The sequence below is a fragment of the Chiroxiphia lanceolata genome, chromosome 5, assembly GCF_009829145.1.
Source record: "Chiroxiphia lanceolata isolate bChiLan1 chromosome 5, bChiLan1.pri, whole genome shotgun sequence".
In the NCBI taxonomy this organism is placed as follows: Eukaryota; Metazoa; Chordata; class Aves; order Passeriformes; family Pipridae; genus Chiroxiphia; species Chiroxiphia lanceolata.
In genome coordinates, this window is record NC_045641.1 from 46653144 (window position 1) to 46670175 (window position 17032).

At 34.7% G+C, this 17032-nt stretch overlaps 1 protein-coding gene across 7 annotated transcripts in view; it reads left to right on the forward strand.

Annotated features, from left to right (window-relative positions):
* CFAP54 (cilia and flagella associated protein 54) overlaps nt 1–17032 on the forward strand; it is a 108715-nt gene that overhangs the window by 85956 nt on the left and 5727 nt on the right. For 4 of the 7 annotated variants that reach the window (XM_032689301.1, XM_032689299.1, XM_032689297.1 and 1 more), the window contains 11 exons: nt 50–235; nt 1507–1633; nt 2924–3079; nt 4130–4238; nt 6714–6819; nt 7564–7656; nt 8185–8326; nt 10443–10643; nt 11892–12100; nt 15054–15236; nt 16574–16680. In XM_032689301.1, coding sequence (XP_032545192.1) covers nt 50–235; nt 1507–1633; nt 2924–3079; nt 4130–4238; nt 6714–6819; nt 7564–7656; nt 8185–8326; nt 10443–10643; nt 11892–12100; nt 15054–15236; nt 16574–16680 — 1619 coding nt within the window. The remainder of the gene's footprint in view (nt 1–49; nt 236–1506; nt 1634–2923; nt 3080–4129; nt 4239–6713; nt 6820–7563; nt 7657–8184; nt 8327–10442; nt 10644–11891; nt 12101–15053; nt 15237–16573; nt 16681–17032) is intronic. The other 3 variants (XM_032689302.1, XM_032689298.1, XM_032689296.1) reach the window with 2 other exon arrangements.

Below are 17032 nucleotides of genomic sequence, written 5' to 3' on the forward strand. Positions count from 1 at the left end.
ACAGGAAAAGTAGTAACTCCTTTGGTTTATGTTTTCTATGTCCAAATAGAATATCATCGGTTTACTCCAAGAGGATACATTCATTTCCCCTCCAGCTTCTTTGACTCTTGTGAAAAGTATGCTTCTGCTGGCAGACATACTACCACTGCAAATAGTAGAGGATACAGAACATTGCTCTTCTTCAGTGGAACCATTAAACTTACTTGTTTTGGCACATGAGCTTACTATTAAAGCGGTGAGTATATGTTGATGATTTACACAGCATTTGCAAATCCTTCCAACAATCTTAATTATCTATTCTGGAAGTTATTTTAACAATTTATTAAAAAGGGCTATTCTTATGAACTGATCACTTCAGTTTTACCGAGATTATAATAATGTAAAGAGGTAATTCATTTGACCAGAGTTATTTATCCATACTCATGATGCATATTCACATATGTAGTCTGGTATATTGACACAATTTAAAAATATTGAATACTTCCAAAATGCACGTCCAGATGTGAAAACTGAAACATGTAGTTTGAATTTTGAAGAAATGCAGAACACTCAGTTTTCCCATTTGAAATGAGGCACATGTTCATACTCAACACTTCATGGAGGATGTACATCTCATTAAATTCTTAACTCTTGAGCATCCAAGTTTAAGAATTTAGCTTTGTATCTTAGAATAATTTGAATCAGGACAATCTATGTAAAGTAGCACAATGTTTTAGACTGACAGATTGTTCAAATTGGTATGAAGAAATAATTTTCATGTAAATATTTAAATATGAAATAAAAAAAAATTAAGGACATGAAATCTGTGAGAGGTATGTATAGTACTAAACCATTAACCTATTTTGTAATCCCAAAATACATATATACTTCTACATACATATACATATATATGTTCTTGATACAGTTTACAGAGAAAAGTTTTTATACAACTCCTTCCTTATATTTCCTTAAACAGAAATGTAATCCATTGAAGTATTTATTTCCCTAAATAATAAAGAATCATATTAATCACTTCAGACTCAAACTTCCAGTTGTGAGACTTGCTAGCTGTCAAGAGACTTGACACTTTACAGGATGTCTGCATCGTGTTATCTCCATGAATGAAAAGTTTGACTGGTCCATACATGCTATTTTCTTTTTCTTTTGTGGCTTTTGTTGAATGTCAGATTTCTTTGTAGAAATGACAGTTTCTTTCTAGGGCTCGAGTTAATTGTGAGATCTATTTCTTAAGGACTGATTTGAGGGAGTTTTCTTTTAAAAACCAAAGACTAACATTATTAAATTCAATCAAGGGTTCATTGAAATTGTTCATTTGCATCACCAGAGTCCTCTACAATCCAAGTATAAACTAAAGTAAAGGAGTTCAGGCATATCGAGTCCTTTTCTGATGCTCTTTTACAAGACACATTTGAGTTCCAGGGTTTTGCAATACCCAACTTACTTTTTCAAACTGCTATTTAATTTGCTGTCTGCAACTTGATTTTACTAAGTATACTCTTTTCATAGATTCTTGCTTGTGGCCAACCCATTGAACAACAAATAGAAGATAGTACATTGACTTGCCTGGTCTTACCTACAAAAAATATCTACCTGCCACATATTAACTTGCTAGCCCAAGTCAAAATGAAAATCGGTAAGAAAAATGCAAATCATTGTTATTTTTAAGTTTTAGTTAATTTTCTTTCATATTTTATGCAACAGCAGATAAACTGACACATTAGAAGTAAAAGTAATAAATCACTGTTTTCATTATACAAATAAAATATTTTGAAAACCAACAGTAGATGCTTGTTTGGGTCCATGCAATGTGCATAAGCAAGGTACAATTACAGAAACTATATAATCAACAAAGACTTAAATGTTAACATTATAGCTTGATGAAACTAATGGGAACTTTAACTTTTTTAAGTGCTAATTCTCTATCCTAATAAAATAAATACTGTCTGTTATCATTGCCCCCCTTTAATTTAACAACTTTTCTTGATAAGTTTTCTTTATATAGAAGCTGGAAAATATGTTGAATACTAACAGAAGATAACATTGAAGATCTGTCTGAGATTTGTTCCTGTACATCAAATATAGGGAAAGGGATACTGTCTCCATGTTCCTTCTGCTAAACTTAGTTTGCAGTACATCTGATTTATAATAGATTACAAAATCTAGAATTCACTTACTGCACTTTTGTACATATTGTGGAGCAGCCTCAGTGTATTCTGGATTCTTTTTCAGAAAGATATGCTCCAAAACCACATTGGTGCACTGCAACCACTACTTTGTATTCAGCTCTTAGGATTAGACTAGAGGTAGTCCAAAGTAAACACTCTGAAAACATAACTGCTGTGGCTCTCAGGTCTTCGATACCACCTGGTTTGCTCTGAAGATTCACTCTTTTATTCTGCTTTACTGCTTGTCAGAGCAGGCACGACCAAACTCGCTCATAGTAATGATTGTGTTTGGCCTGTTCATGTTTCTGAATCCACATTTTTAGGAAGAGCCTAGGAATACAGATGGATATTGGGGAGTACACTATAAGAGGTATGCAATACATCAAAGAAGCCTTTAGAAATTGTTAGTACAAAAGGAATTTGGGAATTTTGGAATGCTCAGAGAGGTTTACATTTGGCTACAACTGCCAGGTCAAATGAAGTTATGAAGTGGCTTACTGCTAGTCTTTCCATTTAGTTTGTGCAAGGGTTGATTTGTGTAGCTTGGGCTTCTTTACGAGGTAAACCTCAACGGCATCATAAAGTAGTGAAAAGACATTATAGTTCTGTATTTATATCCATCAATCACTTGAATTTTTGGGAATTAAATTGTAACAGTAAGTAGATAACAGCATTTGTTCTAAGGAATTTGCTTTCTTTTGCATAAATTGGTTGTCTATTAAATAATTTACAAAGAACTGTTTTTTTTTTTCCTTTAGGACACACATTAGCTGAAAAAGTAGCTTGTACAGCTGCAAGAGGAGATCCCTTGCAATGGCTACATGCTCTCAGACAATTAGAATCAGCATTGAAACTTTGCAGAGCATCTGCAACCAAAAAATTAGACATGGAAGCTGAACTCCTTTTTCAGATAGGTAAATAAACTTGTTTGTTCATTATGATTGCCATCCTAGGCAATGTTATGCACGTGGCCTCTCATAAAATGGAGACATTTTACTGTAAATCTAGAACAGAATTGGATATTTATCACTGTCTAGCTACAGATCTCTCTCCTGTGTTTAGTATCACACCAGCATAGTTCAGAGTGCATTATGCTACAAATAATTTCAAAACTGCAGTAGAACTTCTTTCATATGTATGTTGCTGGGGATCAAAAGGTGTAGCCAATGAAATTAAGGACATTATGTTTTGCACCAGAGGGTGTTGGCTTGTGAGGATCCCAGCCAGAAAGATGTTCAAGACTCTCTGATGTATATCTTAAAATGCCATTTATTGGAGTTAACACTATGAAAGAAAAAGGAGATAGTGTAAATAATCTTATATTCCTGCAGAGACTGAGAACCCTCAGTTGTGCAGTACTGAAACACTTCCAGTTAGAGGGTAGCACAACAGGCAGATCCTGTCTGTGGAAAGCTTGCCTCATTTTGGTCTTTTGAGCTGTTAGAGGACTTTCTTAAGAGAAAACAATTCTATTCATCATTTCTACTGTCAAACAAAAAGCATATCCACATAAAAACCTCCTGCTTCACTTTTACAGAAAGGGCAGGTGGTGTAATCACTGGTACTGAGAAGATGCTGCAAACAGGTGCAAGCTGGCTACATTTATCCTGTAGCTATGTGCACACCACAAAATAGACTTGAAGGCCACACTATATGTGCAGCACAGCACAGCATAGGCCTGTGCTTGTGCATTAACTCCTCCACGTCCACTGGTCTGCTAGTCAGGATCAGTAAATGCCAGGGGTCATTATGATTCCCAAATTTAATTATTTTAGCTACTCTATGAAGAGAATTGTTGTACAAGCATTACCTTTTAAACAAACTGGAATAGATTTTGCTTATCAGGAGGAGAAGAGATAATGTACTATGTTGTTCAACTTTCCTGGATGGAAAAACAGATCACATCTTAGAGAAAAAAAAATTAATAATATCTTGAAAATCTACTTTCTATATTTCTCTCTTAGGTAAGGTAGAACGCCAGATAACTGAAGCAGGCAATAACAAGTTATCTCAAGCTGTTGAAAACCTGTCGGAAGCTATAAAACTCAGCCAGCAACATGATCAAAAATATGAGTAAGAAGCTAGCTATATAACTTTCAAAATAATTTAAATCATACATGAATTTTTAACAGTTTTTTGAGATTTGGTCTGAGACTTCTACTATGGAGCATCTTTTATGTTTTAGAGAGTTTTCTTCTATTGCAATATAAAAATATATTTATTCTCTTATTTAAAACAAATGCTGAGAACATTTAAAAGCATTTTTTACACCATACAAAAGTTACAGCTTCCTGTTCTGTTTCCAAATTTACACTCTCTCTGTCAACACCAGGAAAAGAGCTATCAATTAAACAGCGGGTTTATTCATATTTCAGAAGATGAGCTGTAGTCTGCCCCCTTCCAGATAACAGAAATCCAGCTTGAAAAGGTTAGCAGCCAAAAATAGTCAGAAGAGCAGAGGCAGAAGGAGCATAGGAAATGTGTTTGTAACTGATATCAGGACAGTGACTTTGGAATTAGTTATCAGTGTAGAAGATGCCTGAAGAGCTGAGCCAAGACAGCCAATAAATTCTGTCAAGTAGCTCTAATACATTAGACTTTAGGTTTTTTTTAGTTTCTTGACCATTCTAAATGAATAATGTGCCATGTCTGGTTACAGACAGTGTAAAGGCAGCAATTTACCTTGCTTGTTTGGATATTCTGTTACTTAAGTTAATGAACCAGAACTCAACAGAGAAGCAGTAGCACAGTAATAAACCTCAACAAGCAGTCAGCATGATGGAAGATGGTACAGAAATGGACTGTGGTCATGTTTTGCAAGTTTAATTTGCTACACTCTTATTTAATTTGCTACCATCTTTCTAAAAGAATGTGCAGCAACATCAATGGATCTCAGCTTTCTTGTTTTAGACAACTAAACATCCTGATCACATTTATACAAGCCCTGTGATATCTATGGGATTGCTTAATTAAAATTGTTTCTTGATGTCTCAAATCCTTTTTTGTTAGCAAGATTAGAAAATTAACTAAATTGTTGCCAACTAAGTGTAGAATTTGCCATCTTCTCACTTAGTTGAACTGAACAGTACCCTTTGACTTCTGTATTTTGCTTTACACAAATCATACTAAAGCTGGAATTTATTGTACTGTATAAACAACCAACTCTGTGCAATGTGACTCTGTCCAGAATAGTAACTACATGAGCAGGAGTTTGTTGCTATGCTTGGAAAAGTTAATTCACAGGGGAGATCTGGAGAAACCTGCGAAGCCAGGAGGAATCTGCATAAGAAGACTGTTATAAACCCATTGGGAATAGAAATTTTGGAGAAGTTCTCCAGATACAGTGATTTTCAGCAGGTTGAGAGAAGTAATTCTGCGCCTCTACTCCGATCTGTTGAAATCCCACCTGGAGTACTGAATCTAGCTCTGAAGTTCTCAGCAGAAGAAAGACATGGACCTGTTGGAGCGGGTCCAGAAAAGAGCCACAACAGTTACGAGAGGGCTGGAACACCTATCCTATGAGAAAAGGCTGAGAGAGTTGGAATTGTTCAGCCTGGAGAAGAGAAGGCTCTGGGGAGACATTATGTCAGCCTTTCAATACTTAAAGGGGACAGACCTTTTAATAGGGCTTGTAGTGATAGGACAATGGGTAATGGTTTTAAACCAAAAGAGGGTACATTCAGACTAGATATAAGGAAGAAATTTTTTACAATGACAGTGGTGAGACACTGAAACAGGTTGCCCAGAGAAGTGGTAGATGCCTCATACCTCAAAACATTCAAGTCCAGTTTGGATGGGGCTCTGAGCAACCTGATCTGGTTGAAGATATCCCAGCTCATTGCAGGGGAGTTGGACTAGATGATCTATAAAGGTCTCTTCCAACTCAAACCAATCAATGATTCTATGATTTTTGCTTGGTTTACAATACTACTGTAAAAATCATTGAAAAGAGGAAGCATAGGCAGAGAGCAGGAATTAGTGAGCACTGTCTGAAGATGTAAGGTATTCTGGTACAGAACTCAGAACTAAGAAGGTTCCTCAGCTGAGCCCAATGAGGAAACAAAAGAGTGTTTTGGTCACTGTGGGTATTTTTGCTGATTCTTGCAAGAGTTTGACTGAGGACCTGTATCCAAATTCAGCCACCTGTGTTTCAGGGAAACCAGGACAACAGATACATGCCTTAACTTGAGGAAGGAAGAAACACATTACAGAAAGATCACTTGCCTTGCAGAATTATGGTTTTCATACTAAACATTTGCAATTCATTTACAGAATATTCGTTGCACATAATGCAAATTATATTTGATATGCTGATAAATCAATGTATTATTTTTTAAGCATACAATAGAAATGTTTTAGATTCACATGACTTTATAACAGGATCCCATGGCTTTCTGAAAGAAGGTACAGTTTAAGTAGATGATGAGGGCTGGGTGAATTATTTATTTGGTGAGGCTACCTGGCTGGTCTTATGCAAAAGTCAGATTTTATCATTGTAATGCTGACTTTGATAGTAATGTTGATTGTTCTGTGTATTGTTTCTTACAGGTTAATAAGACGGTCATACCTTGAAATAGCACTATTATATTTGCATTTTGCCACAAATAATGAGGCTGTATCACAGACAGATGAGATGGTGCCTTCCAAATCAAGTGTATGTTTTCTATCTTTTGAGTAGTGGCCTCTTCAAAGCAGGAAATATATTTCTGCTAGAACATTGTGCATCTTGCCATATTATTACTTGCAGTGACTTATAAATCATACTGATGCTGAAAATCCTCCTAGAAAAATCACACAAAGAAATCATATAGTAGAATTTAATCTTGTTTGATGCTATCTCTGATGTTTATTGCAATGACTGATAATATTTAAAATATTAGGAAGACACAGAACCAACAATGTTTTCAATTCCAATTATGTATGAATTAATTTGTACCTTGCAAAGAAAACATGACATTTAAACTTGGTTTTGTAAATGCTAATATTTGTACTTCACCAGAGTTCAAATTTTCCATACAAATATGAATGACAGCATGAGAAAAATAAGTGCCTTTAACCATGTTATAATTCCTTGAAGCTGTAGATGGAAAGCAAAATGTTTAACGTTAGAGAAAAGAGGTAATTAAGATTCCAGAAAATGGAAAATGATAGCAAAAATGTATGCAGTAGTGACCATAATATGAGCTGCTCTGAGAAAGTTTTTCAGGAGCAGCCAGTTAGTATGCTCTGGATAATTTTTTTCATTTTTAGCAATTAACCCATGGATTTGCAATCAATACCAGTTTTTACAACTTGCAAATAAAACAATTATTAAGTAGGAGGACTTTTTTCTATGTTTAAAATGTATTTTAGCATAATATGTTTAGAATCCTAATTATGAACTGGTGTATAATTTTAGAACTCTTCTGGAGAACTCTATTCTCCTGAGGAGGCTTTGAAATCAGAAGTCTACAAAGGACAAGCCTGGATTGCAATAAGAGCTGCTACAAAGGTTGGTGCAATATTCTGAAGAGTAGTTTTTGGGTTTTTTTTAACATTTTATCTTACACTACTTACACAAGCAAACATGACAGTGCAAACAAGAGAAGTATTAAGATTTCCTGAAATTTCTGGCATGGGTAATATTTGAGGAAATTAAAATGGAACAGTCTGAATAGCATGTTTAATCTCTCTTAGACAGATCTGACTCTGTTTAATTCAACGTGGGTTCAGTGCAAATAAAACAGCACACGACCTGATACGTGTGCACATGTGTTTGACATGTGGGTAGACACCAGTGGCATCCAGATGAGGATATCTGGTTTGAAATCACTTATGTAGTAATTAGGCTGTCAGCAGTAATGATTTATTTAAGTATAATGTGTACCATATGTCAAAAAGAAATAAAATATTTTCCTGACTTTAAAAAATATGGTATGTTTAATAATTAATTTTTTCATCATTTTGCTACTCTAATATTTTTAAATCTATATAAATATCATAGTGAACTGGTTCTGAATAAAATAAATATTATTCTTAGGTCAGTGAAGCTGTGCTTGCTTCTCAGCTATTAATTGGAATGAAGAGCGTTAAAGAACACAGCATAAAGGCTGAAGTGCAACAGAAAATCCCGGAATTTGCTTCTATGGATCTTCTTTCTTCATACAGAGATTTCTTATGTGGTATTCCTTTACACCTAGTAATATCAGAACATTAAATAACTAATAAGCTATATATGCCATGTAATCTAGTAATACATTTAATATCTAATTTTAATTTTTGAAAAATTATGAATCAGTTTTGGAAAGTAAAAGCAAAATCCTCATCCTGCATAGCAGTACAAAATATTAAGTAGAAACTTAATGGGTCTTCAAATATCAGCCTTTGCATGTGTTCAATATGTTAAGAAAAATTTGTTGTTTGCATACTGTGGCTCAGAAAGACAGAATGCACATACTACCATAATTTTGTAAAAACAGGTGCTCCTTTGTTACAGGACTTCCCCAGACTTCTAAATTAAGTCTTGGGCCCCCCCATCAGTCATCACTGCTTTTTCTCTTCAATCACTGGCTTATAACTGATATTTTTTCCCTAGGTATATTAGCTTTCCTTGGAGATCCTCAGTTTTACTCTTGATTTTGCAAAGAGATGTTGGTGTTGAATAGCTTGTCTCTCCCTGAATCATCATCCCACTGCAAAAAAACCCAAACCCAAAACGAACAAAGCCCACTAAAACCAACAAGCCCAAACTCTTGCAAAGTCATCTGCCTGGGTACTCTATTCTAAAAGTGAAAGTCAGTATAATTTTCACTGTCTTTTCAGTCCAATGGATTATCATTTAGAGATGCTTCCATTAGCTTGGTAGAACTTTGCCCAGTTTATCTCCAACTTCTGCATTTATTTTTCAGCTAATGGAGATGATGAAATGGAAGGTTTTGATTTTAAAAAAACCCCAACAGTGAAACTAGGAATACTGGAATAATGATTGCTAGATGTTATGTAAACGCTAAGGCAAAATATCCATATTTATTTTTAAACCGGGAACTGTTAATTTAGTGATGAAATTTTTGTTCAGTGGCTTAATTTCAATCATCCCCAGTGACTGACAAAGACTGAATTTCTCTGTCTGATAGCTGCTGGCAAAGCTGAGCAATGTCTGCTTACTGTACAGTGTTTAAACATATGTGTTTTGATTGGTTTATGAAAACAAGTGTTGTATGCTAAGACTTCCCATCAATCTGATTGTTTTGTAGTAGCTCTATTTGCTTATAATTACAGATAATTTCTTCTTTTACCAAATGCAGCAGGTGTTTCTCCTGATAGGTCTGTTAGCCAATAGAAAGAAGAATAGAAAATGTAGAAAAGCAATAGTAGGCTAAAATATGAAAAGGTAAATCGAAATGGAAATTATCAGCATAGCACCCTAAATATTTTCTGTAAAACCCTATGTGAAACACATTGTTTAAGTTTTCATTTATAAACAATGTGGCCATTTTAACTTTTGGAATTGACAGTGAAATGTCAGGAATAATAGAGACATTCAGGTTTTATACAAGCAGTCATAATTATTTTCTGGAAGTTTACTATTAGGAATTACTATAACATAATGTTTGTTCAGTTTGGAGTGAGAAACAGCAGAAGAATTTTGTATGCTTTTGAGAGAGCCATGTACTAATACAGTGAAAAAAAATATTGAATATAAGCAGTGATATAGTGATACTTGTACTGGTATTTTTTTCCTCTTTTTGCATAAGTATGAGTTTAAGGTAGCCCAAAGAAAATATTATTTTTTGTTTTGTTCCACAATCAAGAACACATTTAATGGAAAATGTGCTTAATATCTAAAAGGGACTGGATTGAAGCTAACAATAAACATTTCAGAATACGTAAGTGTACTGAGTTCAGGTCAGTATAACTGGGAAGTTCAGCTGTTGTGAGTGATGACTCCTTGTATTGTTTCCATTTTGTAAATGTCTTTTATTGAACTGTGTGTAGAAAGAATGGGTTTATATGCAAATTCAGAGGGAGAGAAAGCACCTTGCTTTCTCCTTTTCTCAGACCTTGCTGTCTACTCCTTTTAACTTCTTGCAAGGTCCAGTCAGGTTCCTGACCATAATCTGAGAAACAATTTCTTTAATTTTTCCACTAATATTAAAGCAGAATAGAAAGAATTTTCCTTATATGAAAAACATAACCAAGTTCACAAGTTACAGATTGGTCAATTCAAACACAATGCAGAAATAGCTTTGGAATTCCAACCACTTAATGCGTGTTCCTGAATTCTTGTTGGATTTGCAGATGGATACAATGTTGTCTCTGAAAGTCCCAAAGCATCTTCTACTGAAAACAACCAAATTGCAGAAGACAAGCAGAGTGAAAGTGAAGGAACAGAAAGTCTTGCCACCAAGGCCAGTGAGAAGAAAGATGCGATAACATGGGTTCACCTAATTCGCTACCACAGTTATTTAAAAAGGCTTTCTAACACAAACCTTCAATTTGGTATGTATTTTTATTTTCTTCTAGAAAACTGCCATTGGTGAGATACTGTTCTTGAGGGCCAACAGAGTCAGATTCAAAGGCTATCTGAAATAGCCTAATTTTGATTTCCTTTAAATTCTCTAATTGCAAAAAAATCTTCACTGAAATCAAGATTTATGTCAGATTACAAGTGCTTTAAATGAAGATATTACTACTTTTCTACATAGGTATTCATAAGCCTTCACAAAACCAGAAAAGCTCCCTCAAAACTTAATTTTTCTTACTATATCTGAAGCATTTTTAAAAAATTTATAATCGATATTGTTTTTAGTTCTAGATACATCAAACTTAAGTCCCATCAGAAATAAATCTGTTCAGTTTGAGGTACTGTTTTTGAGAACTGAGTCTAGTGTAGCTGGGAAGGCTGAGCATGACTGAATGTCTAGTGTAGCTGGGAAGGCTGAGCATGATTGAATGTGTTTTTACTTAAAACCCCAGATGTGATCTACGTACTTGGGTTATTTCGCTATAATAATCTATGGTAACAGATAGGACCTTTCAAACAAACTAAGAATCCATTAATTACAAGGCCCTAATACTATGCATCTACATGTGATGGCCAGCTTCTGGATATACAAGTGATGACCTGATAGGTGAGAACAAAATTAGAGTGTACATGTAGGTGCTGTTTAGAGAGAAATCTAGCAACTGTGAAAATAATAATTTCAGAGAGGGATGGGTTTTTAACTCGCAGCACCAAGTGAAGGGAAAGTATTCTGGCTCACCATGGAACTATAAGGACAGTAAGTGTCAAAATGTGCATATATCTCTCAGCTTGCCTAGGGAGCAACTCAGCTGATCAGCCTCTAGTTGTCTAAACTGGGGTCTTGAAAGTCCTTAAAGCTTATTTTGACTGTATTGAATAAATATGCATTTATTCTGGTGGGTACTTAGATACCTACTGAACATACTGGTGCTTACACATCTGAATTTAAGTACGTAAACTTCAAAATTACACCTCCTGTTTTATGCTACTTTGTAATATCCAGACAGAGCTTGTTTCATTATCAGACCACTGGTGAAAAATTGCAATACAAATAGCATAAGCTAGTAATATTTAAGGACAATCAGTATAATTGTTGGAAATCCATTTCTTTGATATTGAATCTGTTTACAGTTTATTTTCAAAAGTTAGGAGTATAGATTAGCTGTAGAAACTTTACATTTTAATGGCAAATAATGATGTAATAAAAACATCTCTTTTCAAAGCTGCCCCTAACTCAGGACCTGGATCACTTTCTGCAAGAGATGGACACCTTAGTTTTGTTTCTGACACAGGAATTGTTCTACGCACAGCAGAAATGCATTCCTTTCTTAAAGAAAATTTGTTTGAATATTCAAAATGTTGTCTTGAAAATTTTCCAGAAGAGCTACATGACATAGAATTGCCACTCAGTAGGCCAGCTGATTCTTCAGAGGTACTTCTGTTCTTTTTGATGTTCCAAAAATATAATACTGGTATTTCATTCAGAATTGATAGTTCCAATGGTGATATTTCTGGGAGCACTAGAGAAAAATGAAATTCATTATGCAGAGGATCAGTATAAAACCAAAATCCTGTGCAAGCAGCGAAGTACTTAGTTAACAAATGCAAATATCCATGTGTTATTCATTCCTGCAAAAATGATCTCAGTCCCACAGCCAGTGTATTTAGACCCTAGAAGATTAGGCAAAATGATATTTAAAAAGATATTTTTTTATTAGTTAATTAAGTTGGCTCCTCTACTCAGTAGGACTGAAGCTTTAAATCTTGTAGGTCTCCATGTTTCAAACCAAAAATGTCCTGATGTTTGTTTTGTAATTTATATGTACAAATCTCTATATTGTTAATTTGAAAACATGATTTACAAAAATATATGTTATAATTTCTCAAAATTTGTTGAAGGCCTTGTGTGCCAATTTTTTTCACTTATTATCATCCGGTTAGAAAATCAACCTTTTTAGATCTCTGGCTTGCAAACAACTATTTGAGCTTTAAAATGTAGGCAACTCAGAATATATTACTCAGATAAAACCTGAATTGGAATTCTGGAGTCAATGCTGGCCATGGCACATGTATTGAACATTGAATGAAGTTTGTCCAATGTAAAAATAATTGTCTTCAAAGTTTCTCCATCCCACTTCTCACATCAGTAATTATCCTAACACTAAAAAATTAAACTGAAAGGTCACTCTCTATGGCTTATTTTTTACCTATTATTTTCAGTATTAGATGGAGACGGGGAGCCTTCAGGATGGAGAACTTGGTATCTTATAAAAATGAATAAAAATACTTTTGTGATAGCTCTTCTAGAGTTGGTGAACTTTCTGCAGTGTTGGACAGCATATCATTACTCATTTCCCAACAAAGAGCTGACTGTGCCACTGAATAAATTGTAAATATATGGTATGTGACATTTATAACAGCCATCATATATCAAAAATTATTTTACTCTGTCTGTTCTTTTTTTGACATAATTAGTATTACAGTGTCATGGAATAATAAGCTTCAGAGCTCACTGTCATGTTCGTGACGGGTGCAAGCTGCATAATCATGTGTTAGCTTCGCTATTGTAGACAGCTAACAAGCATAAAGCTCTTACTTTTTTTAATTCTAAGCTTCATTGATTTTATCACAACATTTTTAGAATCCTTTACTATTCAGAAGGCTGCATAAGTTATTTTAAAAATGTAATTTAGTACTGGGATTTTTAGCAGCACAAAAAGATATAGTTTTTGAAAGAATGATTTTTATGTTCACTTACATGTGTCTTTGTAATTCTCTTTTTTATTCTTGAAGTTTTTTTCAGGTCCGCTGAACAAAGAATCCAAATTACATTAATTCTAATTAAAATTCTCTGTCCTGTTTTTTATTCCACTCCATGATAGTCTGTAGGACTGGAAACATTTAACTAAGATAATTCGTTGTTTTCAGGCTTTTGAGAAAGTTGAACAGACAAATATTTATGTATGTAATTCAGCAACACTCCAGTTTGTCAAGAGCAGTTGTAATATCCTCTCTCAAAAAGATTCAATATGATGTAAAAACCAAAAGATGCAGTTCAGCAAAAAAGGAAACATAGCACACATTTTAGAAAGAAATATATAGCATAAAAGGGAATTTTAAGAGGTCTAGTTCAGGGGCACAGCATAAATTAGGTTGCTCCCACCTCCATATATGTGTTTTCTCCTAATTTCATTTACACTCCACACTAGCAGGATAGTGGGTGTTTCACTCCTGAACTGTGTAAATGATGGTTGTAGTAGGTGGGTCATCCATGCACATCTCATGCCATACCATGGGTTATGGCCAAAGTTATCACTGCCTACTGAAGGCATATCCATATACTCAAACACCACATGACTTCCCACGCATGGATTCAGCTTTATCTTCCCTTCTACTAAATTTTGCTGTGGGATGTTAAGTGGCTTTATGACGTAAGATTAAGTTATTGTGAAAAATCCGTGTTCTGCTCACTTGCGTTTACTGCCCTATATTGGTCACGAGCTGTATCTTCTGAAAATAAAGTGTGTAAAATTCTTCCTTTTTTTCCAGCAATGAACATTCCAAATTTGAAAACAACTAACTCCCCAGGCAGCTGTTTTTTTTGGAATCAATGATGGAGACACTGAGGACCTTTTCAAATAGCTTCCATATTCCCACAAAATGCCATTGTTTGGCTGCTGTTCTTTGTCTTGCATAGCTGCGTAACACTAAAAAGTAGAGATGGTGTGGTGCTGTTCAGCCTTTAAATCAAATGTTTCACAAATTTTAAGAAAGCTTTTGTTCATGAATGAATGTTGGTTGACAGTTTTCTTCCATTACTTCCCTGGTAAATACAGCCAACAGTAACTATTTGATGAATGGCCTACTAATGTTCTCTATGTATTTTAGTACATACAATGAATTCTCAAAAATTAAGTGATGGAATTTTCAGCAGGTGTCACCCTTTGTTAGTTGCACAGATAATGAGAAAACAGATAGGTAAACATAAATAAAGCATTATTCTAACATTCAGAATGCTATTTTAATTAGCAATATATAGCTGACATTACTTTTGCAGCAGCATATTTTGTATGATCAGCATGTCAAATAATAGATTTGGGAAAAAAACATAATGCCATAATGATTCTAAGTCAAAGGCAACAATCATTATTACTGTGGGTTCTCTAAGCCAGCCCAAAGATGCTTTGCATTACCTTTAGAAATGTCTCATTGTGTGAGCTTTGAAAAGCCTTAACTTGGTGAAATGGACACCTTTTAAAACCACCCATTTATCTAAATGAGCATATATTTGTGCAGGAGTGAAAGTCATACCAATTCTAGAAGATACTATAAGAGATTTTGCATGTTTCACTAGAGAAAATATAATTTAAATTTTTGTGTTTCAGATTTCTCTTGAAGTTACAGAAATGACATCAGAAGTGTCACATGTGAGGACAGCTTCTCCAGCTTCTGTCATCGCAGAAGACAGTCAGATTGAGAGTAGGGCAGCAAATGCTTCAAATAAGGAAATTAACATTCAGTGGTACATTTCTTCTATGGCAAAGCCATCAAATGATACAGAAACTAAGGTATAACTAGGGCAAAGCAGTTCCTTAGGTATTGGAACAAATTAAATCTCATTTCCAATGAATATTTATGTTTTTAATTGAATTATACATATCCTGGTAGGCAAGCTGGACAGCAGGGAGCTATATATTTACTGTGCCTCAAAACTGCTCTGCAGGAAAACAGAATGCCCTGACAGTTTTTTGTTGGCAGGCCAAAAAAAATGCTTTGTTTAGCATATAGAGCTTCCAGGCCATGTTGTATTCATGCCTGTTGCAGATCCGTGATGTCTTTAAGATCCCCACTGTTAAGTTTGGTTAGAGCTGACTGATACAGTCAAATAATAGTTTGATGGGAGGCTGTTGGGAAAAGGAAATATATATATATATATACAAGGAAAATGGGATTTTGTAAACCTCATTTTCCTAAAGGATCAGACTAAACATGAAAGATAAAAGAGATGGAAGGGCTACAGGAAAGCAAGAGACTAGGACATAGAATTTGTTTTATGTTTAAACAAGGGAACAATGTGTAGGTAAAATTTCTGCTTCTGCAATAGAAATCCACGATCTCCAAACTTTTTGGCATAGCAGATCAGTGTCTGAATTTCTATTAGACCCTTTTAACACTGTTAGTAAGCTATAGATGCCCTGTGGAGTTAATGCAAATAATGTACTTCTTAATATAGTTTTGCAGGTTACTTTAGCATGGCCATACAGATTAGCAGAGGTCGAGAGACAACTCTTCAGAACACCTAATACATGAATGCCATACTCTTGGCATTCTCCATATAGTCAAAATATTCAGCTACCACTAGGAAGCATATTTTCAATCATACTAGCAAACTATTGCAGTGAAAGATGAGAACATTCTGTTTAATTTTCTTATACTGATGCAGCTTTATTAGATTGGTGAGTTATGCACACTTCATGGACTTAAACCTGGTATGATGACAGCCATGCACAAGGCCGTATAGGAAATTTAGCTAATTACATAGGGCCTTTGGAAATTCAGTAAAAGCTCTCTGTTCAGGATAACTTCAGTTGGAACTTTGGACATGAGTATCAGTGGGACTGATTGACCAGGACAACAGTGGGATTTTGATGATGACTCTATGGGGTATCACTGATTTTCAAACCCACAGAAATTATATTAATAATTATACTGCTTTAAGGCCTATAAAAACTGAGTATAGCACAAATTCATATGAGGTCACACTCCCCTCGTTTTTAAAGGTCAGTTATCTACAATTTCATCGATACACTGTATTTGATATTTATTATAATCTTGTATCACTGAAATAGCTCAGGTCTTCTATACCATATTGCATGACACCTTAGCCATTCCTTCTTCTTTACAGGTTTTGCTGCTTTATGCTTATAATACACAGCCTGTCAAGATTAGCAACATCAAGATTTTCAGTGCAATGTCTGTGTTTTCAGGCCACTTGTGGATTCCATTGGCTAGGTAAATAATCACTGACTTTATCCTGTTATTTCATGCTGTATTAAAGATCAGTCAACCATTTAGGATGAGAGAAAATAAAGTACAAAATATCAAAGAGCTATAAATCTTTAAAAGCATACATTTTTGCTTTTCACTATAAAAACTGTAAGATGTTGTACAAAGTGTTAAACCCATCCAAACAAATGCTTTTTCAATGCATTAGCATGTTAGTTTTGATTCTTAAAGAACTGAGTAACACGTGCTAATTATATACACTAGCATAGCAACATAGCAGATCTAAGAAGCAGTCCCAGCACTTATTCTCACTCTCTCACTGGATCAAGTAGTTTCTCCACCTCATATTACAACTCTG